The sequence below is a fragment of the Pseudophryne corroboree genome, chromosome 6, assembly GCF_028390025.1.
Source record: "Pseudophryne corroboree isolate aPseCor3 chromosome 6, aPseCor3.hap2, whole genome shotgun sequence".
NCBI classification, from domain to species: domain Eukaryota; kingdom Metazoa; phylum Chordata; class Amphibia; order Anura; family Myobatrachidae; genus Pseudophryne; species Pseudophryne corroboree.
The window spans coordinates 482304709-482330684 of NC_086449.1; the positions used below are offsets into that span (position 1 = coordinate 482304709).

The following is a 25976-nucleotide window of genomic DNA, read 5'->3' on the forward strand; positions in this document are numbered from 1 at the left end:
TCGGCTGCCGTACATGTTCCCTCTGGTGTCACTCCTGTCCAGAGTAATAAGGAAGTTCAACCAAGAAGAAGGAATCCTACTTCTGATCGCTCCAGCATGGCCCAGACGGCATTGGTTCTCAGACCTCCAGGGTCTCTCGCTGGAGCGTCCTCTTCTGCTTCCACAACAACCAGACTTCCTTGTTCAGGGCCCTTGTGTTTACCAGGATTTGGCCCGTCTGGCTTTGACGGCGTGGCTCTTGAATCTTCCGTACTAAGGGCCAATGGTTTTTCTGAGGCGGTAATAGGGTCTGGAATGCTTACTTTGCTTAGTGCGCATCTAATAATCATGACATTTACAAGTTTAGTACGGCCAAACTTTTGGGTTTTCTGCAACAGGGCCTGGACTTAGGCCTTCGTCTGGCCTCCATCAAGGTTCATATTTCTGCCTTGTCGGTTTGATTTCAGAGAAAAATTGCCACTCTGCCTGATGTTCATACATTCACTCAGGGTGTGTTACGGATTCAACCTCCTTACGTCCCGCCTGTGGCTCCTTGGGATTTGTCCGTGGTCTGGAGGCTTTACAAGAGTCTCTGTTTGAGCCTATTGAATCTGCAGACTTTAAGTGGCTTTCCCTTAAGGTATTGTTTCTGCTGGCTATTGCCTCTGCTAGGCGGGTGTCGGATTTGGGTGCCTTGTCGTGTAGGTCCCCTTATCTAATTTTTCACCGTGATCGGGCGGTTCTTAGAACACACCCCAGGTATTTACCTAAGATGGAGTCTTCTTTCTACCTTAATCAGGAGATTGTGGTTCCGGCCTTTGCCTCTCCTGAGTTGTCTTCCAAAGAGCGGTCTTTGGATGTGGTACGGGCTCTTCGTATCTATGTGAAGAGAACTGCATCCCTTCGGAAGTCTGATTCTCTCTAAGTACTGTTTTCACAAACGTGGCTGGCCTCACAAGCAGACCCTGGACAGATGGATTAGAATGGTGATTGTCCTGCTACCATTCTATTCGGCCAATTCTATTCGGTCGGTTGGACCTTCTTGGGCGGCCCGCCGTGGTGCGACCCTTGAACAATTGTGCAAGGCGGTTACGTGGTCCTCAGTGAACACATTCATAAGGTTCTATGCCTTCGATACTTCCGCCTCCCAGGATGCTTCCTTTGGACGCCGGGTTCTTGTGCACGCTACAGTGCGTCCCCTCCCATGAGGAACTGCTTTAGGACATCACCAATGTCATTCCCTGTGGAGCCCAGTGTACCCCGCAGCAGAAAACAAGATTTATGGTAAGAACTTACCGTTGTTAAATCTTTCTGTGAGGTACACTGGGCTCCACAGGGCGCCCACCCTGACGCACTTAGCTTCTTTGGGTTGGTATGGCTTTAGCCGCTGACACTTTCTCCTGTCGTGAGAGTGTGGTGTATGTGGCTACTAACCGTTGTCGTCTCTTTTCCTGCTACTGCATTGAGCTGGTTAACTAAAAACTGAGTTCCTGTGCACGGAGGCGGGGTTATAGAGGAGGCGGCGCTAGGCATTCTGGGAAGAAGGTCAAAGCTTTGAGCCTGTTGATGCCTCGGATCAAGATACTACTCTACACCCCAATGTCATTCCCTGTGGAGCCCAGTGTACCTCGCAGAAAGAGATTTAACAACGGTAAGTTCTTACCATAAATCTCATTTTTCAGATTAATAACCAAAACCGCTAGGTCAGATCTTACCCACACAGTGTTCCTTGGAGGAGACAGCACTCCACACCCCAAGGTCTGACTGATGTCAGTCACATCAACCACATTTCTCCTCAGAAAATATCTATCTATTCTGTGCTTACACTAGGCTCTTATTAACATAAATCCTGAGAGTGGCTATATCCTCTAGAGGTCTCTATGTGACGTGTAGAGACCATTTTGTCATAGGTAGCTCCTGTTCTGGATCTCTCTGACGTGTGTGTGTGTGTGTGTGTGTGTGTGTGTGTGTGTGTGTGTCCATTCATGTTTTAATATTATGGCACCCATTTCAGCTTGATTGACAGCAAATTCTGCAATGTCTTCAAAATTGAGATCTATTGAAAGCGTATTTTTAGGGTATGCAGTCTATTTTGAAGGGAAAATAACGTGCATTTTGTATAGAAAATACGGTAGTGTCATGCAGTCTTCTATGATGAAAAGTGTCTTTTTCTCATACACTTGAAGTCAATATAATGTGTTAGACCAGTGGTTCCCAAACTGTGTGCCGTGGCTCCCTGGGGTGCCTCGGGACACTTGCAGGGGTGCCTTGAATTGGTGGTCCAGGACCAATTCAAATTATTTATGGTCAATATAATAGGCAAAACTAGTGCTGGTGGCTGCCAGTCATAAAATATGGGGACAAACAGAAGCAAATCTCGACCCTCACCACACAATTGAGCCCAAGGATGATATATAAACACAATCCACTTAATGTAATATTTCTTTCTAAATTTCTCAATAAGAAATGTTTGTCCCAGGGGTGCCGTGAAAAAAATTCTGATACTCTAGGGCGCCGTAACTCAAAAAAGTTTGGGAACCACTGTGTTAGACTAAGAAATTACTTTTGTTGAATAATTTTTTTCTCACTAAAATGTCAATCCAGTGAAAACCCCACTCCTAAACAGTGCGTCTCTCAAACTGTGTGCTTTTCTCTGTTTCACAGGCAGCCTAACGCTGCTGGCGAAACCTTTTTGTAGTATACTTATGCGTGCCCAAGCATATTTTGCCGAGAGGGACCGTAAGGATTGCTCTGCAAAAATTCTATAATTTAGCTTATAGGTGGTCTTCGCTAATGGGGCCCGGCTCCAAAATGTTAAGCTTTTCGATGCTTGTTGAATAGGGTAGAATAATGGGCATCACTGTCTGCAGCATTATTTAGCCTATTGCAAGAACTGTAGCTGGTATGTCCTGCTTTAGGCTCTTCTTAAAAGCCCCAGTACCGAAATCCTGTAGAAGCTATAGTTTTTCAGCTTTTCAAAAATACATTATCAAATATAGCAATAGCATGGTAAACTGCATGTTTTTAATGGAGCATCACTTAGGAGAGTTTCCTAGCTTTCAAAAGTGTGACCGATGTCTTGATAATCGGGTCATCAGGACAGTCCCGCTTAAAATGGAACAGTTGGGAGTTTTGGACTTGGATAAAGCTCCTGCTATATTTGCAATCTTCTCAGGCATATTCTGTGAGCCTTACTTGAAACCTCGCACATTTTTGCAAAAGTAGCTGCAGATTTTGTACCACAAATCTGTTCATAAAATTGTGTGTAAAATTTAGACACAGCCTGAATTCAGAGATGACAGAGTATTTGGTTTGAAGTTATTATACCTGTAGTATGTTTCACATTACCTGATTTAGCTCATATAATATGGATATGAAAGCAGAAGTAAGATACTGATGTGTCCTCATACATTTTTGTTGCAGTCATGCCAAACAGCCCATCTCTGAGTGCTAGGTCCCGTGAGACTGTGCTAGTGCCAGGTGTCATATTTTGCTGAAAATGCGTCTTAGTCACAACATGATGCTACTAAGACAAATCAGGAATCTGTACTGATTAATTTGATATTCAACACTTTTATTTCTGTGTGCGACTAAGTCTCTGGATCTGTATACAAAGTGCTACGATGCTGCAGCTTTTTAACCCACCAAGTTCTGTTGTGCTTCATATACAGACTCTGTTGCATACAGATATGCAAGTGCCTCATATAAATGAATCTGCAGTCTCCTGGTGCATCCTAGTCGCATCACATTGCATCTAAGGCAGGCATGTCCAAACTGCGGCCCTCCAGTTGTTGAGAAACTACACATCCCAGCATGCCCTGACACAGCTTTAGCATTACAAAAAAAGAAGGGAAAGGGGCTGGGGAAGGCCGCACAGGATTAATAATTGAACAAATTGTAATTACCTCAGAAAAACTGATACTCTTGGGATATTTTTCCCTTTTATTGATCAGTTGTATACCTATAACCCAATGGTATAATGGTAACAATAAATTATGACGGTCAGTGGTGCTCCCAAGGGTATGGAGACACAAATCATAAAAATGACTACAAGGAAGACAAGATAACCCTGGTAGGAAGCACTCTTATCTGAGGTAACAAGAAAAATTAATATGTACTAATGAAGAAATAATAATAATCTTAAAATTGCAAATTTTATTAGGTATGCCTTAAAAATTATTTATACAACATCCATATGAATAAACTGATAAATATGTGATCTTATTGCAAAAATATGTTGAAAGAATATGGTCTTATCTAGATGACCTCAGTCAAAACAATTAAATATGTTTAAGTCAGTCTGTGTGATAATTCCCTTCTCATAAATGTAAGATTAAATCAAAATGTATCAAAAATTTGATAATGTGACCATCATCTTTATCATTTATGTGCCCATGTATAAATTCTCAGGGCAGTAATTTTGAATCATAGGTCACTTGAGGGATTATTTTGAGTTGGGTCACTTATGTATCAGTGTGTGGCCCAGTTAACGAGGAGAGATGTCTGTGTAGCCGTTACTCTGACAGCAAAACTGTGTCAGGGCATTCTGGGATATGTAGTTTCACAACAGCTAGAGGGCCGCAGTTTGGACATGCCTGATCTAAGGGGTGTATTCAATAAGTGTTGCATCCATTCCGACATGCATTTGTCGGAATGGATCCGACAAGGGCTATTCGACTGTAATCCGACTGTCGGATTTGGGCGTACTCTGAGTCCTGTCCTGCTGCTGTTAGCGGCTGCCAGTTGCGCTGACAGCGGCGGCGGGGAGAGCTGGACGGTGCGGGGGGAGCTGCCAGCAGCGACCTGCGGAGGGAAAAGTCTGCGGCAGTGAGGGTGGCGGGGGGAGGCGCTTCCGGGAGTGAGGAGCCTGACCGAGGGGACGCCCTGCTCAATCCGACTTTTTAAAAAAAGTTGGATTAAGGTTGTCAGAAAGGGGGCCAAAACCTGTCTGATTTGTCCCCGTTTCCGACAGAAGCACACGAATCGACGCCTATTCCGCCGAACCACGATTTTTCCGACAAGTTGGGAAAAAAATGCTCTTTTTGAATAGGTCGGAACCCCTTCCGACCGAAATCTGTTGGAAGCTGACGTCTTTCCGACAAGACAGCGGCTTCCGATAGTTATTGAATACACCCCTAAGTGTCTGTACCCAACAATAGAAGAGTTGTACAGGACATGACAGCTTACTTACATCAGGCATCTCCATCTGTGTGCTGTATTGACACCGCTGTATGCAACTTCATTAGAGCTTAATTGATGCCTTGTGATAGAAGATGAATGGTCCCTATTCATGTTACTCAGTTAGCACAGGAGCAGTTGAGTTCTGTGAACGCTTCACTTGTCTAGCTGCAAAAGCACCAGTATTCAAAGCACGCATTTGATACCACCTACAAGAGGATAATTAGCATGGAGAAAGAGACCGAGAAAGAATAGTGAGAATTGTTGTGGTATGGTATTGCCAATCTATGGGAATATTTGACACAGTACTGAATATTGTGATCCGCATTGTGTCTGCAGTGCTATTTGGGAAGTTTTAACCAAAAATTTCAGGAATAGAAAGATAAAGTGTTGCCCAATAAAAGCTACCTGCAAATGTGACCCCTAATCTTGACTACATGTTACAAATGTGAATTTTCTGCCCAATTAGAATAAACCAATATTTACCTCTCCATTGTAAAGAGATGCATCATCTTATCATTTATTTATTCTTTTCCCATTAGATTTCATCATCCTGGTAAGCTCAGATTGCTTGATGTTGGGAGCTGCTATAATCCATTTATGAAGTATGAAGACTTTCTGGCTGTTGGTATTGACATTGTGCCTGCGGTCGAGGTAATCTGCCTTCACTATTGTGACTTAATTTACATTTTGTCTTTAATAACTTACAACATTTTACTGGTTTTATGTAGGACTTCAATATATTTTGTAATATCCTGCTTGAATTGACTACTTAAAAATATTGGCGTATTTTACAGTTGTTTTGAGTTGTTTTAGAGTGAGATTGATGGCATAATATGATTCCTGTCTTTAGGAATTAGTATAAATATGTTAGACTTAATCCAGTCACATTAACCAATAGATGATACAATACAGTATGTAACTTGTACATGGTTGCATCACATTGTACAGTAAAATATGTTTAAATAATACACTGGGGTTTTTTTTACATTTTCAACTTTCATGAACTTTTTCAGTCATTTTGGATACTTTTATAAATCTCCATTTATAACCTAAGTTTTGTCAAGCACACCTACAGTAAACACGTGAAGAAAAGGCAAAATTTTCCACTAAAGTGTGTCAGAGCTCAAGGTTTCCAAAATTTCACCATTACAGTCCAGGTTTTAAGGATATCCATGCTTGAGGCACAGGTGACTTAATTAGTATTCAAGCATGGATAGCCTTAAACCCTGCACTGTAATGGCAGACTTTGGGAAACTCGGCCTTAGCTTGAATACTCCCCGTAGCACAACTACCTTACTCGGGGGACTTAATAGTTATTTTAGATATAAATTCAGATTCTCGCTTGTTAGAAAATAATGCGTGGTAGAAGTCAGATGCACAATAGAAAGAGCTACACATTTTATAATTAATATAACGAATATCGTAGGAAATTTCATAATAGTATCAATTTAAAAACCGGTAAGTTACTGTGTCGCAACGAGTAATTCATAAATGAGGAGAATGTTGAAGTGATTTAACACAGAATATTGTAAAGTGCTTAACAACCTGTGAGAGTACTGTAGTACGGCTATATAGAGCGAATAGGTTCCACGCTTTGATTATAGATAGATAGTTATAGATAGATGTATGTGTGTATATGTGTGTGTATGTATGTATATGTGTATATATATATATATATATATATATATATATATATATATATACATACATACATACACACACACACACACACACACACACACACACACACACACACACACACACACGTGTTGAGTATCCCTTATCCAAAATCCCAAAATTTGTGGGTTCCCTACTGAGATAGTAACAAATATTATATATTTCTCTAACGTCCTAGTGGATGCTGGGGACTCCGAAAGGACCATGGGGAATAGCGGCTCCGCAGGAGACTGGGCACAAAGTAAAAGCTTTAGGACTAGCTGGTGTGCACTGGCTCCTCCCCCTATGACCCTCCTCCAAGCCTCAGTTAAGATTTTGTGCCCGAACGAGAAGGGTGCAATCTAGGTGGCTCTCCTGAGCTGCTTAGAGTAAAAGTTTAAATAGGTTTTTTTATTTTCAGTGAGACCTGCTGGCAACAGGCTCACTGCATCGAGGGACTAAGGGGAGAAGAAGCGAACTCACCTGCGTGCAGAGTGGATTGGGCTTCTTAGGCTACTGGACATTAGCTCCAGAGGGACGATCACAGGCCCAGCCATGGATGGGTCCCGGAGCCGCGCCGCCGGCCCCCTTACAGAGCCAGAAGAGTGAAGAGTGTTGATTTATGGAATCTTATATAACATATATTTATTATATCATATATTGATATAATGGTTTATGTATTTTATATCTGCAAATATATTATAATAGGCTTACAAATAGGTGGGCTCATAACAAAAGGGGTGATGTTTAGTACTGGTCCAATCACACAATATGTAATGCGTGGACGTTCCTATTTTCATACCTGTGATTGGCTCAGATTAAAGGAGCTATATCTCTACTGTCCAGGAAATATTTCCAGGCAAAGCCTAAATATACTTTACAGAGATATATAATCCTGGCTCATTGAACATGTAAGTACTATACTTTGACTACAAGTCAGTTGTCCCAACTTGCAGAGCCTTATATAATATATGCAGATTTCATGTATAACTTTAGTGATTCCGAAAATGAGTTCAAGACTTGGAATACCAGCTCTATTTTGTCTAGTACATTTATTATAGGTGATACAAATTACAAGATAAGATAACACAATGATAATAAATCTTATAATTTATCTAAACTTCCTTAACCATGGTACATACATAAAACACAAACAGTTTTACAAACTTAAACAATTAATACACATACTATACACTTGCAAGAATATGTGAGGGCATAATTCATAGCTACCGTCTTAGGATCCTGACTCCCTCTGGACTTTGTTCCTTCCTCCTCTCCTTCTAACTCTCTATATATCAGACTGCCCCTTATATCCTATATTCTACCAATTCAAAACTAGTATATGCCCACAGTTTCCAATGGAGTACATAATTATAGGTTTTGACAGATTCCAAAGTGTAATAAAACGTTCTCTGCTAACTCCGTCCCACGGTGGTGAGCATGTAGAGAATTTTGGGATCATAAAGTTTGGTATTCCTTTATCCATCAGAGATCTACCTTTGTATGGATGTGTAAACGATCTATTTCGCCTAGGCCCTAGGGTGTTAGCATAAATGATTGTGACCTGTTTATAGTGCGTTTGATCCTATATTATCATTGCCTCTGGCCAGCAGTATAACTGGACAATAGGCCAGCTGGTTGATGTACTCTCTAAAGGTATGAAGATCTTTGATTGTGAATTCCAATGTACCCTGTTCATACCAGTAACTGTTTGCATATTATGAGACCTGAGCTAGGTGACCTATTGACTTTATCCACCAAGTTATGATTATTTATTTGCTGTGTGTGAATCAAGTATACAGTATACATATATCTACATATCATGTAAACTTTGATTTAATTGTACTTGGTATAGCGCAGATCAGACGTTAATCCTTTGATTAATACAGATATGAATAATGGCATGGAAGGGATGAATTTGTGTAATGCTCAATGTATTGTGTATTCTGGCTATATGGCTTACACAGAGAAAACCTGTCTCTTACATAATGACCCATAATCTTGCAGTAAAACACACAGAAATACATGCTACTAAATTCTCAAAACATAAGACTAATACATTCAAACCTATTTAAGTTATACCTTACAATAATATATATATACACACACTCTTAACTGGTTAAAATCACATTGGGTAATAAATCATATTATTTAATTTACATAATTTGTTCTAACTTTGGTACCTACTAAATTATATTGTTATGTAATGGTCTATATGGCAACAGTCGCCCCCTTGTGGCCGTGAGAATTGATGATGATGGCCACACATACATTAACATAATAATTGCTTATATCTTGCATCTACCAGTTTTTCTAGCTTACTGCGTTCCTGCCTTATAAGGCGCTTAAGCCACAATATCAGTGAAATTAAAATGATTAGCAAGATTGTTTGACCGATCAGCAAGCCCTTTAAACCAATCTCCAGCCAGGTGTTTGTCATGGTTATTTCAAAATCTCCATCATGCAGTAATTTATTTAGTGTGGCATCTGCCTTCTCAACCATGTTATTAATTTGAACTATGTGTGTGTCTTTCCTATCCAGGAGTTTCTGTAAATCTAAGGTTAAACTATCTATGTGTATGTTGAACACAGGTATATATTCTCCAAGGTTTGAGATTTCTGGTTCACTATCTATATTTATGTCCTCTTCATAAACGGGGATTGGGGTGATAACCGTCTGACCAATGGTGGTATACTCATGTGGGCTAAAGCAGAAATTTGGGTTTGGCACTGGACATGACTTTTCCCCATACAAGAACTCTCCGTGATTTGTGACTATGCAGTACTGTCCATTCATGTTGTATGTAACCTTCACCGCTGGAGTTCTCCATTTTGTTAGCTGCACTGGACAAGCAATGTCTCTGGCTGTATAGCTGGTTGATGTATTTGGCTTTGCACTGTGTTCAGGTCCTCCCATATCCATATCTTTGCTGGGAATGGTGGCAAGTTCATTTATATCTGTGATTAGGGTACTTGGTTTACTTGATTCTAGGCCGCAGATTGGCGTCTCAATTTCGAAAACATTGCAGCGACACAAGTATTGGTTTCCCTTGACTGCACAGCAAGCAGTATGTGGAACTTTCCAGATGTCGTCGACTCGGACCAGTAGTTCTGGTAGGTCCAGCCGCTCTTTGTAAATGTCCTTTTCCAAATATCCAATGGAGTGAACTGTAGACAGTTTGTCAAATAAAGACTTGCTTGGGTCGAACACAGGTAGAGAAATGGTAAAGGAGACATATAGGATATCGCTGACTGCACAAGGTTGCTGCTTGTTGTAACAACGGGGTGAACCTCTATTTGGGTGGGGGGTCACAGTGCCTAAATTCCTAATTGTGGAGATGGGCAGAGGTCTGCAACCATCTCTTGGGGTATTTTCCCCATGCCCAATGTCAGATTGTGAGCAATACCAATTGGTCAGGTCATTATCTCTTAAAATGTCAGGTATTCTACCAGATTGTAGGTCTCTAATTACATGTGTGATTGCGTTGAGGACATAATTACCATATGCAGTGCATATTATTTCTTTCCCCACCTGATTTTGTCTGGCTTCTCTATTGTTCAGTTCAATGATTTCGTTTATCTTGGCTTGGGTCTCTGAAAACAATCTTGCTATATCATGCATGTTATAAACAGTAAATTTTTCTTCACTGGCCAGACCCTCAATGCCCTGCAGGACAGGCTTCAAAACATATTGCCCCTCTTTCTGCTCAAAATTGCCTATGTGTCTGCGGATGACTTCCAAATCCGCCCTATTCCAAATTGACATCCCGGAACCAAACAGTCCAGGGATGGATCCAATGATCCCATCTAAGCTTTGTAATTTCCTGGATCTAAAAATACCTTTTTGGTTAGGGGTTGCCTGTCCTGTGTATGGGTCTTGAGTTCTGCTCTGGTGAGAAGCAACAATATCTACTAGTAATGAAGCATAGAATAAAGAAACATTACTATTTACACAATAACCAAATTCTGCCATATTCCATTTTGATAGATTTAGGACTACTGGTACATGTATATATTGTACATTGTTTATCAAGGAACCAGGAATGGAGGTGGCAGTAAGGCCACTTGTGGGTCCTTCACTTGTTGGTGGGCACTCAGCTGTTTTAGTAGATGGCAGTGATTTAGCCTTTGTTGTGGTACTTGGGGGAGTAGGGTCTCTTTTCTGGGACACATTCAGTGTGATGCTCCCAGGAACATAAGTCCTCTTTACTGTGGGTGGATTCCCATACATGGGAATGGGGATGATAAAACCATATATCCAGGTTCCTGTGTCTGTAGGGTTTGCATGGCTAAGCAATAGTGATCCATTTGGAAAAACATGTATTCTACCCATGTAATGTGGTGAGTTTCCTGCGTTTCCATTATCCCAGGCTTTAATTTCTTTGTCTGCTGGGCCCCACCAGGATACCTGTTTCCCTGTTGTGCCTTGTACTGACACTGGAAGGAGGATGGATTCTCCCTCTTTACAGTGAATCGGATTGGCTTCCACTCTAATTGAAATGTTGACCTCACTGGTACACTGGATCTGGAGGCTCACCACGAAGGACAGGACCAAAGTCGGGATTCTCATTTTTCTGTAAAACCAAAACAAAACAAAATAAAATTATAAGAAAGAAAGAGAGATGCGCTACTCAGTTGACCCTTCTCCTTTGTACAGTTTAATCTGATTGGCATGTACCCATTTGTCCTGCACTTTCTTTGCATCGTTGATTCTTAATTTGTATACTGAGGGACTCAGTCTGTCCACTATTGAAAATGGTCCTCTCCATTTCTTGCCCAGACCATGGTCTGTGGGTCGGAGTTCTAGAAACATGACCCTTTCTCCAACTTCCCAACAATTTTCTCTTACACCTTTGTCAAAATAAGCCTTTGCTTTTCTCTGTGCTTTCCCTAACTGCTGTGCTGCAAACAGATGAACCTCTGTGAGTGCTTTTTGCAGTTTTGTAAGGTACTGATCCATTGATAGTCTATCAATAGTAGGGGTGTGTAGATCTATCCAAAGGTGCTCTGGCAATCTCATTTGCCTGCCTGTCATTAATTCAAAGGGGGTCAATCGGGTCGCTGATGAAGGTGTGGCCCTTATTGCCATTGCCACTAGGGGTAACAAATTATCCCAGTTCTTACCATTTATGCCAACAAACTTTCTCAACATAGTTTTGATCTGTCTGTTGGCACGTTCCACCTGTCCAGAAGATTCAGGATGAAAAGGGACATGGAAGCTTTGTTTTATTCCCAGCATTTCCAGGCATGTTTGCATCACATTACCTGTGAAATGTGAACCTTGGTCTGATTCAACCGATGTTGGAAGGCCCCACCGTGTGAATATCTGATCAACCAGAATTTTTGCTGTGCTCAGAGCTGTGTTACTTTTAGAGGGAAAAATTTCTACCCATTTTGAAAATAGGTCAGTCACAACCAACACGTATTTGTTATTTTTAGCTGTGGCAGGCAGAGGGCCCATGTAATCAATTTGTAAGGCATTCCAGGGACCTTCCCTTCTCTGGATTCTCAGTGGAGCATTTATCTTTCTAGGTGCTGGGTTAACTTGGGCACATACCACACAGTTGTCACAGTATTGCTGTACATCTTTTACCATATCTGGCCACCAACCTATTGTTTTTAGTCTCTGCTGTGTCTTTTCTACACCCTGGTGTCCACCTGTGGGGAGGTCGTGTACAAGATATATCATTTCATTCCTGTACTCTTTTGGGACTACCCATGTTGTATCTTCCCCATTGTGGATAAGCATTTCCTTGTCCTCTGTTAGTGTTAGATTTGGTGTGTGTTTTGCCAATGTATTTCCCTCTGTTAAGTCCAACTCCTCATTCCTCAACTTTTGTATGATTTCTTTAATTTCAGGGTCCTGCATTTGGATCTCTGAAATGTCTGGTGCATTTATCATCTCTGGCCTTTTTGCCACTGCACATACAAGAGGGCACACTTTTGGCTCTGGGCTTGCTTTCGGTATCTGCCACAGCTCCCCCTCTTGTGCCCCTTGTTTGGCTAAAAGGTCAGACATTTCATTCTGTTCATGGTGTGGTGATGCAGGTGAATGCCCTTTGACTTTACAGACCCAGGGGACATGTGTTAGACTCTGTGCCAGGGAAACTATGTACTGGAGAAGGTCTGCATATTTAAGAGGGCTTCCATCAGATGAGGTATACTGATGAGTTTGCCAAAAGGGCAAAAATTCAGTAAGGGCATTACACACCCATGCTGAGTCCGAGTACAATGCGATTTCATGTTTGTGGTCTTGGAATAATTCAAGGGCATGTGCTACTGCTGCCAGCTCAGCGTACTGTGCAGACTTTACATCACAAGATCGAAAAACAGATTGTGGTGTGGTTTGGGGATGCATTATGTACAGACCAAAACCTGCATGGGGTGACCCATGTACATAAAAACATGAACCATCTGTAAAGATCTGGGTGGTTTGTTCAGGGGCTGTAGCCTCCTGTGGCATTGCTCTAAACAAATGTTTTGAATGGTCAGCTGGGAGTAAGTCACATGTGTGTGTCAGTCCCTGGTATATTAGTCCATATGCACAGGTGGATGGACTGTTAGTTGCCTTCACTGTTATATCTCGATCCTGCAACAAAAGGGCCCAATGTGCTAACCTGGCATTAGAGACATTCCCATCTTTGATTCTGTCTGTGAGGAGGAACCTTGTTGGTGTGTGCGTGGAATGTAAGATGATAGGGTTCAGGCCTATCATGTATGTGAACTGTTTTACTGCCCAAAATGTGGCAAGAAGGTGTTTTTCACACACAGAGTATTTTAATTCCACTGGTGTCAGTAACTTTGATGCATAAGCTATGGGCCTTTGCTGTGCATGTATTTCCTGTGACAGGACTGCAGACATGGCTGTTTCTGTTGCTGCTGTCTCTAAGTGAAAGGGTAACTGTGGGTCTGGATTTGCAAGGGCAGGGGCACTAGCTAGTGCTTCTTTTAATGTTTCTACTGCCTTTGTGTGACTGGGGGTCCATTCCCATTTTATATCCTTTTTGAGGAGAGAATAGAGAGGTGCAGATATTTGTGAAAAATCAGAAATGAAGGACCTAGAGTAATTTACCAACCCCAGGAAGGATCTCAGTGTAGGTATGCTGACAGGAAGGGGTAAACGAAGGATGGTTTTTACCTTATCTGCCGATATTGTTCTCCCATCAGCCGTAACACTGATCCCCAGGAAGGAAACAGATTCCCGTAAAATCTGAGCTTTAGATGGGTTACACTTCAAACCTGCGTCTTTGAGGATGCCAAGGAGTTCTCCCAGTAGCTGAAGATGCTCTTCCTTTGTCTCTGTTGCTAGTAAGAGATCATCTACATACTGCAATAAATTCTTGTGGGAAGAAAAATCAGTTAAAATTTCTCTCATCGTAGTATGGAAAAATGATGGAGAATTATGGAAGCCCTGTGGAAGACATGTAAACGTGTATTGCTTTCCCAGAAATGTGAAGGCAAATTTGTATTGACACTCTTCAGATAGAGGCAGAGACCAAAACCCATTTGAAATATCTAAAACTGTGAACCATTTATGCTCTGGGCTTAACATTTTTAGAATGTCTGGCATTGACGCAACAGTGGGTGCGCAGCTAAGCGTAAGGCCATTAAGTTTGCGGTAGTCAATTGTGAGCCGCCAGGAACCATCCGGTTTCCGTACTGGCCATATTGGCGCATTGTTAGTGGATACACATGGTCTGATTACACGCTGCTCTAACAGAGAGTCAATTGTTTCTTGAATGAAGCTTATGGCCTCCTGTGGGAAATTGTACTGCTTCTGTGGGGGAGGGTCAAGACCACTGACTTCAATCACCTTGTTTACCTTCCCACAGTCATGTTTGTGTTTAGCAAAAGCATCCTGAAACTGTTCAAGTAATGGTAATACCAAATCTTTGTCAGGATGATCAACATTAGCCTTAAGCACATCATATTTCGCATTATTGGGTTTTACAGCAGCAATTACATGGGAATCTGGTATAATTACAACCTCAGGTGTTACATTAGGAGAACTCTGCAGAAGTAAAAGGTTAGTCAGATCCAATATACACCCATTAGGGATCATAAAGTCAGACCCTAATAAATTAGTTTCACTTGGCAGTGAGGCTAATGCAAATGTGTGAATTGCAGATACATCTCCTATTTGTATTTGGAGAGGGTTTGACAGCACTGTATCTACCTTATTCCCTGCAAAGCTTTGGAGATGTATTGTTTTTCCTGCTGACAGAGGAGAGTGATGTGGCTGATCATCATGTAGGATTGATATGGCGGCACCGGTGTCTAGTAACATTGTGTGCTGGTGGCCCCTGACCAGAACCGAGACTTGAGGGCGCCCGCACCTATCTAAAGTGATTGGTGCAACTATCCTTGGGGCCACTGACTGTCAATTTTTCTCCTTTTGTGTGTCAGCTTGCTGCACTTTGTTTGCTTTTTCTAAATTCTCATACTTCTCTTTTATGGCCTGTAGCTGGTGTCTTAGCTCTGTGTAAGTGGGACCCTGGTGTTTAAACTCTGTGTCCTTTCCTCTGTTCCCAAAATGTTGTGAGTAACCCATGTGTCTATTCCAAGCTCCATCATTTGAATGTCCTTGGTATCCTCTACCTCCACCTCTAAAAATGGATCTCTCTTTAAACATTCCCCCTCTCCTTTGTGACCCTGTGTTCCATCGTGGGTTAAATGGTGTGTTTACCTCCCCTGGAATGTGGGGCCCTTCAACCACCATTGGTTTACCTTCTGACTCTAATGCTGCAACCCTCTTTATAACACATTTCTCATTCCTTTCTGCCATCTTACGTTGCTTACTGGCCTGTACTGCTTGAAAGGACCGCTGCATTAATCCCATTATTTTATCATAGCTATGCTTTACGGTATCTATCAAGTGTTCACACTTAGCTTTAATTGTGGGGTGCGAGTTATGCACCAACAAGTTTTTGAAATCTTTGCTGTTTTTCTGACTGTTGTCATTTTTGCTGTTTCCTGCACTATATGCTGCCCACAATCTATTTGCATATATTAATGGGTTCTCCTCACTTTGCTGTTTGATTTCATATGCAACCATTGTGCCTGCTACTGAAGGGTTAATTATCTTTTGTAGCTCCTCTACAGTTTCTTCATATGTACCTTTACCTTCTTTAATCAGATCTGGCAAAGCGCTCCAAGCAGCTAATGGAATTGTTAATTGCAGTACCTTAACCTGATCAGTGAGATTTCTAATTCCTAGAAGTTCACACCTCTGCTGAACATTAGCTGCATGGGAGGTGATGTGTTCTCCTGAACTCATTTTTCCAATCATATCTGCCACTCCCATAAGTGTTTTTATGGGTTGTGGGGGATGATTGGCACTAGGGGCCCTTGAGTGAATGGCCTCTCCTTCACTATTGAATCCCAATAGGGTGTTCCTACTCTCAGTGAGGAATGCTGGCTGTTTATGAGCCCTGTGTGCCTCAATTTCTGTCTGTACTTCTTCATCACTACTATCTGTGCCTATTAATATAGAGCACTCCCTATTCGCTGCTGATTCTGCAAACTCTCCCATTGCTATGGGTACCCTGAGGGTAGATTCAGTAGAATTCCCCTCTCCCCAGCAGTCCTCTCTGTCCTCATGATTTGTGTCCCATTGTTCTCTTTCATATGCATAGATAGGATATGGGGCAGTGGCTGCAGTTCCTATCCTAATGTTTGCAGCAATATGTCCTTTCAGAACAGATATCTCTTGCATAAGCTGCATCTCCCTGTCCACACAAGGGGTATGGTCAATTGCTTTCCCTTTCATACATTCTGTGAGCTGTCCCTGCATAACTTTATATGCACTTATTATCTCATCTCTCTCTGTTGTAACCTCTGTTAGAGCTCTCCTACATTCTGTGGATTCCCTCTGAGCATTTTTATGTTTCTGTAACACTTCATCCTGGGAGATTTTACCCATGTCATTAAGTGTTGTTAAAGTTTTAATTTGGATATTTAGCTGATCTATTTTTTCTTTGCTTTCTGTTTCTTTTAAATTAGATTCTTCTCTACATTTTTGTAGGGTTTTAGCTAAACTGCTTAATTTAGCATCCATAGCCAAACAGGCTGCATACAAGCCTGCAATGGCTATTCCTTTCTGTTTCCTTTTCTTTGATGATTTAATTTCATCATCAAACAAACCCTGGACATAGTTCCATGGGTTTTCTTTTAATTTGGCATCACAAGCAAAGTCTGTACACTTTTGCTTTGTGATGTATTTCACTACCAAGCTGTCTATATTTGACATTGTAGCCATTTTACAGATTTATTCCCTTTCGTTATATGTATTCTATCACTGAGAATTACAAATTTTAGTCTTTGGGAACAATATTTCCTATATTTTGCACGTGGTATCCTCCCTTATCTGTTCGCTAGCCTGATAAGTTAAACTCTAACACCCGTGTTTTTTAATTTCTTACTTTAGGCCTTTTTTAGAAAATAAAATTCTCTAGTCATTTGCAACTTATTCCACTGTGATCTTGTATTTTGCCCAGCGGGCTTATAGCCCTTGCGCTGCCCCTAAATATTGTATTTAGTCAAAATTGATACTGAATAATTCCAAGTCCCTTCCGTGGTCGCCAATGTCGATTTATGGAATCTTATATAACATATATTTATTATATCATATATTGATATAATGGTTTATGTATTTTATATCTGCAAATATATTATAATAGGCTTACAAATAGGTGGGCTCATAACAAAAGGGGTGATGTTTAGTACTGGTCCAATCACACAATATGTAATGCGTGGACGTTCCTATTTTCATACCTGTGATTGGCTCAGATTAAAGGAGCTATATCTCTACTGTCCAGGAAATATTTCCAGGCAAAGCCTAAATATACTTTACAGAGATATATAATCCTGGCTCATTGAACATGTAAGTACTATACTTTGACTACAAGTCAGTTGTCCCAACTTGCAGAGCCTTATATAATATATGCAGATTTCATGTATAACTTTAGTGATTCCGAAAATGAGTTCAAGACTTGGAATACCAGCTCTATTTTGTCTAGTACATTTATTATAGGTGATACAAATTACAAGATAAGATAACACAATGATAATAAATCTTATAATTTATCTAAACTTCCTTAACCATGGTACATACATAAAACACAAACAGTTTTACAAACTTAAACAATTAATACACATACTATACACTTGCAAGAATATGTGAGGGCATAATTCATAGCTACCGTCTTAGGATCCTGACTCCCTCTGGACTTTGTTCCTTCCTCCTCTCCTTCTAACTCTCTATATATCAGACTGCCCCTTATATCCTATATTCTACCAATTCAAAACTAGTATATGCCCACAGTTTCCAATGGAGTACATAATTATAGGTTTTGACAGATTCCAAAGTGTAATAAAACGTTCTCTGCTAACTCCGTCCCACGGTGGTGAGCATGTAGAGAATTTTGGGATCATAAAGTTTGGTATTCCTTTATCCATCAGAGATCTACCTTTGTATGGATGTGTAAACGATCTATTTCGCCTAGGCCCTAGGGTGTTAGCATAAATGATTGTGACCTGTTTATAGTGCGTTTGATCCTATATTATCATTGCCTCTGGCCAGCAGTATAACTGGACAATAGGCCAGCTGGTTGATGTACTCTCTAAAGGTATGAAGATCTTTGATTGTGAATTCCAATGTACCCTGTTCATACCAGTAACTGTTTGCATATTATGAGACCTGAGCTAGGTGACCTATTGACTTTATCCACCAAGTTATGATTATTTATTTGCTGTGTGTGAATCAAGTATACAGTATACATATATCTACATATCATGTAAACTTTGATTTAATTGTACTTGGTATAGCGCAGATCAGACGTTAATCCTTTGATTAATACAGATATGAATAATGGCATGGAAGGGATGAATTTGTGTAATGCTCAATGTATTGTGTATTCTGGCTATATGGCTTACACAGAGAAAACCTGTCTCTTACATAATGACCCATAATCTTGCAGTAAAACACACAGAAATACATGCTACTAAATTCTCAAAACATAAGACTAATACATTCAAACCTATTTAAGTTATACCTTACAATAATATATATATACACACACTCTTAACTGGTTAAAATCACATTGGGTAATAAATCATATTATTTAATTTACATAATTTGTTCTAACTTTGGTACCTACTAAATTATATTGTTATGTAATGGTCTATATGGCAACAAGAGGTCCGGAAAATCTGCGGCAGAAGACGTCCTGTCTTCAATAAGGTAGCGCACAGCACCGCAGCTGTGCGCCATTGCTCTCAGCACACTTCACACTCCGGTCACTGAGGGTGCAGGGCGCTGGGGGGGGGGCGCCCTGGGACGCAATGAAAATACCTTAAATGGCTAAAAATACATCACATATAGCTCCTGGGCTATATGGATGTATTTAACCCCTGCCAGTTTTCCACAAAAAAGCGGGAGAAAGGCTGCCGAAAAAGGGGCGGAGCCTATCTCCTCAGCACACAAGCGCCATTTTTTCCTCACAGCTCCGTTGGAGGAAGGCTCCCTGACTCTCCCCTGCAGTCCTGCACTACAGAAACAGGGTAAAACAAGAGAGGGGGGGCACTAAATTGGCATTTTAATATTTCTCTATCGTCCTAGTGGATGCTGGGGTTCCTGAAAGGACCATGGGGAATAGCGGCTCCGCAGGAGACAGGGCACAAAAAGTAAAGCTTTCCGATCAGGTGGTGTGCACTGGCTCCTCCCCCTATGACCCTCCTCCAAGCCTCAGTTAGATTTTTGTGCCCGGCCGAGAAGGGTGCAATCTAGGTGGCTCTCCTAAAGAGCTGCTTAGAGAAAGTTTAGCTTAGGTTTTTTATTTTACAGTGAGTCCTGCTGGCAACAGGATCACTGCAACGAGGGACTTAGGGGAGAAGAAGTGAACTCACCTGCGTGCAGGATGGATTGGCTTCTTGGCTACTGGACATCAGCTCCAGAGGGACGATCACAGGTACAGCCTGGATGGTCACCGGAGCCTCGCCGCCGGCCCCCTTGCAGATGCTGAAACATGAAGAGGTCCAGAATCGGCGGCAGAAGACTCCTCAGTCTTCTAAAGGTAGCGCACAGCACTGCAGCTGTGCGCCATTTTCCTCTCAGCACACTTCACACGGCAGTCACTGAGGGTGCAGGGCGCTGGGAGGGGAGCGCCCTGGGAGGCAAATGAAAACCTATTTGGCTAAAAAATACCTCACATATAGCCTCCGGGGGCTATATGGAGATATTTAACCCCTGACAGAATACACTAAAGAGCGGGAGACGAGCCCGCCGGAAAAGGGGCGGGGCCTATCTCCTCAGCACACAGCGCCATTTTCCAGACACAGCTCCGCTGGTCAGGACGGCTCCCAGGTCTCTCCCCTGCACTGCACTACAGAAACAGGGTAAAACAAGAGAGGGGGGGCAAAATAGTGGCAAAAATTATATTATAAAAGCAGCTATACAGGGAGCACTTATTATAAGGCTATCCCTGTCATATATAGTGCTTTTGGTGTGTGCTGGCAAACTCTCCCTCTGTCTCCCCAAAGGGCTAGTGGGGTCCTGTCTTCGTTAAGAGCATTCCCTGTGTGTCTGCTGTGTGTCGGTACGTGTGTGTCGACATGTATGAGGACGATATTGGTGTGGAGGCGGAGCAATTGCCAAATATGGGGATGTCACCTCCTAGGGGGTCGACACCAGAATGGATGCCTTTATTTATGGAATTACGGGATAGTGTCAACACGCTAAAGCAGTCGTTTGACGACATGAGACGGCCGGACAATCAGTTAGTGCCTGTCCAGGCGCCTCAAACACCGTCAGGGGCTGTAAAACGCCCTTTGCCTCAGTCGGTCGACACAGACCCAGACACAGGCACTGATTCCAGTGGCGACGGTGACGAATCAACCGTATTTTCCAGTAGGGCCACACGTTATATGATTTTGGCAATGAAGGAGGCGTTACATTTAGCTGATACTACAGGTACCACTAAACGGTATTATGTGGGGTGTGAAAAAACTACCTATAGTTTTTCCTGAATCAGAAGAACTAAATGATGTATGTGATGAAGCGTGGGTTGCCCCCGATAAAAAGATGCTAATTTCAAAGAAGTTATTAGCTTTATACCCTTTCCCGTCAGAGGTTAGGGCGCGCTGGGAAACACCTCCTAGGGTGGACAAGGCGCTCACACGCTTATCTAAACAAGTGGCGTTACCCTCTCCTGAGACGGCCGCACTTAAAGATCCAGCAGATAGGAGGATGGAAAATATCCAAAAAAGTATATACACACATACAGGTGTTATACTACGACCAGCTATAGCGACAGCCTGGATGTGCAGTGCTGGAGTAGCTTGGTCAGAGTCCCTGATTGAAAATATTGATACCCTGGATAGGGACAATGTTTTACTGTCTTTAGAGCAAATAAAGGATGCATTTCTTTATATGCGTGATGCACAGAGGGATATCTGCACACTGGCATCACGGGTAAGTGCTATGTCCATTTCGGCCAGAAGAAGTTTATGGACGCGACAGTGGTCAGGCGATGCGGACTCAAAACGGCATATGGAAGTTTTGCCGTATAAAGGGGAGGAGTTATTTGGAGTCGGTCTATCAGATTTGGTGGCCACGGCTACAGCCGGGAAATCCACCTTTTTACCTCAAGCTACTCCCCAACAGAAAAAGACACCGACTTTTCAACCGCAGCCCTTTCGTTCCTTTAAAAACAAGAGAGCAAAGGGATATTCAGATCTGCCAAGAGGCAGAGGAAGGGGGAAGAGACACCAACAGGCAGCTCCTTCCCAGGAACAGAAGCCCTCCCCCGCTTCTACAAAAGCCTCAGCATGACGCTGGGGCTTCTCAAGCGGACTCGGGGGCGGTGGGCGGTCGTCTCAAGAATTTCAGCGCGCAGTGGGCTCACTCGCAGGTAGATCCCTGGATCCTGCAGATAATATCTCAGGGGTACAGGTTGGAACTAGAGACAGATCCGCCTCGCCGTTTCCTGAAGTCTGCTTTACCAACGTCCCCCTCCGAAAGGGAGACGGTTTTGGAAGCCATTCACAAGCTGTACTCTCAGCAGGTGATAGTCAAGGTACCTCTTCTACAACAGGGAAAGGGGTATTATTCCACTCTATTTGTGGTACCGAAGCCGGACGGCTCGGTAAGACCTATTCTAAATCTGAAGTCCTTGAACCTGTACATAAAGAAGTTCAAGTTCAAAATGGAGTCACTCAGAGCAGTGATAGCGAACCTGGAAGAAGGGGACTTTATGGTGTCCTTGGACATCAAGGATGCGTACCTCCACGTTCCAATTTACCCCTCACACCAGGGGTACCTCAGGTTCGTTGTACAAAACTGTCACTATCAGTTTCAGACGCTGCCGTTCGGATTGTCCACGGCACCTCGGGTCAAAGGGCAAGGTCCAGAGAACACAAGAAGTGCTAAAACAGCACGGCTGGATTCTGAATATTCCAAAATCCCAGTTAATGCCGACAACTCGTCTGCTGTTCCTAGGGATGATTCTGGACACGGTTCAGAAAAAGGTTTTTCTCCCGGAGGAAAAAGCCAAGGAGTTATCCGAGCTTGTCAGGAACCTCCTAAAACCAGGAAAGGTGTCTGTACATCAATGCACAAGAGTCCTGGGAAAAATGGTGGCTTCTTACGAAGCAATTCCATTCGGCAGATTCCATGCACGAATTTTCCAGAGGGATCTGTTGGACAAATGGTCAGGGTCGCATCTTCAGATGCACCAGCGGATAACCCTGTCTCCAAGGACAAGGGTATCTCTTCTGTGGTGGTTGCAGAGTGCTCATCTATTGGAGGGCCGCAGATTCGGCATACAGGATTGGATCCTGGTGACCACGGACGCCAGCCTGAGAGGCTGGGGAGCAGTCACACAAGGAAGAAACTTCCAGGGAGTGTGGACGAGCCTGGAAACGTCTCTTCACATAAACATTCTGGAACTAAGAGCAATCTACAATGCTCTAAGCCAGGCAGAACCTCTGCTTCAAGGAAAACCGGTGTTGATCCAGTCGGACAACATCACGGCAGTCGCCCATGTAAACAGACAGGGCGGCACAAGAAGCAGGAGTGCAATGGCAGAAGCTGCAAGAATTCTTCGCTGGGCAGAGAATCATGTGATAGCACTGTCAGCAGTGTTCATCCCGGGAGTGGACAACTGGGAAGCAGACTTCCTCAGCAGACACGACCTTCACCCGGGAGAGTGGGGACTTCATCCGGAAGTCTTCCACATGCTGGTAACCCGTTGGGAAAGACCAATGGTGGACATGATGGCGTCTCGCCTCAACAAAAAACTGGACAGGTATTGCGCCAGGTCAAGAGATCCGCAGGCAATAGCTGTGGACGCGCTGGTAACGCCTTGGGTGTACCAGTCGGTGTATGTGTTTCCTCCTCTGCCTCTCATACCAAAAGTATTGAGAATTATACGGCAAAGAGGCGTAAGAACGATACTAGTGGTTCCTGATTGGCCAAGAAGGACTTGGTACCCGGAACTTCAAGAGATGATCACGGAAGATCCGTGGCCTCTACCTCTAAGGAGGGACTTGCTTCAGCAGGGTCCCTGTCTGTTTCAAGACTTACCGCGGCTGCGTTTGACGGCATGGCGGTTGAACGCCGGATCCTAAAGGAAAAAGGCATGCCGGAAGAAGTCATTCCTACTTTGATTAAAGCAAGGAAGGAAGTAACCGTGCAACACTATCACCGCATTTGGCGAAGATATGTTGCGTGGTGCGAGGATCGGAGTGCTCCAACGGAGGAATTTCAACTGGGTCGATTCCTACATTTCCTGCAATCAGGATTGTCTATGGGTCTCAAATTGGGATCTATTAAGGTTCAAATTTCGGCCCTGTCGATTTTCTTTCAAAAAGAATTGGCTTCAGTTCCTGAAGTCCAGACTTTTGTTAAGGGAGTGCTGCATATACAGCCTCCTGTGGTGCCTCCAGTGGCACCGTGGGATCTCAATGTGGTTTTGGAATTTCTAAAATCTCATTGGTTTGAACCACTAAAAAAGGTGGATTTAAAATATCTCACATGGAAAGTGACCATGTTACTAGCCCTGGCTTCGGCCAGGAGAGTGTCAGAACTGGCAGCTTTATCTTACAAAAGCCCATATCTGATTTTCCATTCGGACAGGGCAGAACTGCGGACTCGTCCGCATTTTCTCCCTAAGGTGGTGTCAGCATTTCATCTGAACCAGCCTATTGTAGTGCCTGCGGCTACAAGTGACTTGGAGGACTCCAAGTTACTGGACGTTGTCAGAGCATTAAAAATATATATTGCAAGGACAGCTGGAGTCAGAAAATCTGACTCGTTGTTTATATTGTATGCACCCAACAAGATGGGTGCTCCTGCGTCTAAGCAGACGATTGCTCGTTGGATCTGTAGCACAATCCAACTTGCACATTCTGTGGCAGGCCTGCCACAGCCTAAATCTGTAAAGGCCCACTCCACAAGGAAGGTGGGCTCATCTTGGGCGGCTGCCCGAGGGGTCTCGGCATTACAACTTTGCCGAGCAGCTACGTGGTCAGGGGAGAACACGTTTGTAAAATTTTACAAATTTGATACTCTGGCTAAGGAGGACCTGGAGTTCTCTCATTCGGTGCTGCAGAGTCATCCGCACTCTCCCGCCCGTTTGGGAGCTTTGGTATAATCCCCATGGTCCTTTCAGGAACCCCAGCATCCACTAGGACGATAGAGAAAATAAGAATTTACTTACCGATAATTCTATTTCTCGGAGTCCGTAGTGGATGCTGGGCGCCCATCCCAAGTGCGGATTATCTGCAATAATTGTACATAGTTATTGTTAACTAATTCGGGTTATTGTTTAGGAAGCCATCTTTCAGAGGCTCCTCTGTTATCATACTGTTAACTGGGTTTGATCACAAGTTGTACGGTGTGATTGGTGTGGCTGGTATGAGTCTTACCCGGGATTCAAAATTCCTCCCTTATTGTGTACGCTCGTCCGGGCACAGTACCTAACTGAGGCTTGGAGGAGGGTCATAGGGGGAGGAGCCAGTGCACACCACCTGATCGGAAAGCTTTACTTTTTGTGCCCTGTCTCCTGCGGAGCCGCTATTCCCCATGGTCCTTTCAGGAACCCCAGCATCCACTACGGACTCCGAGAAATAGAATTATCGGTAAGTAAATTCTTATTATACAGCAGCTATATTAGGGAAAAACACTTATATAAGGTTATCCCTGTGTATATATATATATATATATAGCGCTCTGGTGTGTGCTGGCAAACTCTCCCTCTGTCTCCCCAAAGGGCTAGTGGGGTCCTGTCCTCTATCAGAGCATTCCCTGTGTGTGTGCTGTGTGTCGGTACGCTGTGTCGACATGTATGAGGAGGAAAATGGTGTGGAGGCGGAGCAATTGCCTGTGTTAGTGATGTCACCCCCTAGGGAGTCGACACCTGACTGGATGGTCTTATGGAAAGAATTACGTGATAGTGTCGACACTTTACAAAAGACTGTTGACGACATGAGACAGCCGGCAAATCAGTTAATACCTGTACAGGCGTCTCAAACACCGTCAGGGGCTATAAAACGCCCGTTACCTCAGGTCGATACAGACACTGACACGGACACTGACTCCAGTGTCGACGGTGAGGAAACAAACGTATTTTCCAGTAGGGCCACACGTTACATGATCACGGCAATGAAGGAGGTTTTGAACATTTCTGATACTACAAGTACCACAAAAAAGGGTATTATGTGGGGGGTGAAAAAACTACCCGTAGTTTTTCCTGAATCAGATGAATTAAATGAGGTGTGTGATGAAGCGTGGGTTTCCCCCGATAAAAAACTGCTAATTTCGAAAAAATTATTGGCATTATACCCTTTCCCGCCAGAGGTTAGGGCGCGTTGGGAAACACCCCCTAGCGTAGATAAGGCGCTCACACGCTTATCAAAACAAGTGGCGTTACCGTCTCCTGATACGGCCGCCCTCAAGGAACCAGCTGATAGGAAGCTGGAAAATATCCTTAAAAGTATATACACACATACTGGTATTATACTGCGACCAGCAATCGCCTCAGCCTGGATGTGCAGTGCTGGGGTGGCTTGGTCGGATTCCCTGACTGAAAATATTGATACCCTGGACAGGGACAATATATTATTGACTATAGAGCATTTAAAGGATGCATTTCTATATATGC

The 25976-nt window shown here is 43.1% G+C and overlaps 1 protein-coding gene across 4 annotated transcripts in view; it reads left to right on the top strand.

Annotated features, from left to right (window-relative positions):
* Positions 1-25976, top strand: part of BMT2 (base methyltransferase of 25S rRNA 2 homolog) — a 71601-nt gene that overhangs the window by 39915 nt on the left and 5710 nt on the right. For all 4 annotated transcript variants that reach the window (XM_063927272.1, XM_063927269.1, XM_063927270.1 and 1 more), the window contains one exon: positions 5700-5811. In XM_063927272.1, coding sequence (XP_063783342.1) covers positions 5700-5811 — 112 coding nt within the window. The remainder of the gene's footprint in view (positions 1-5699; positions 5812-25976) is intronic.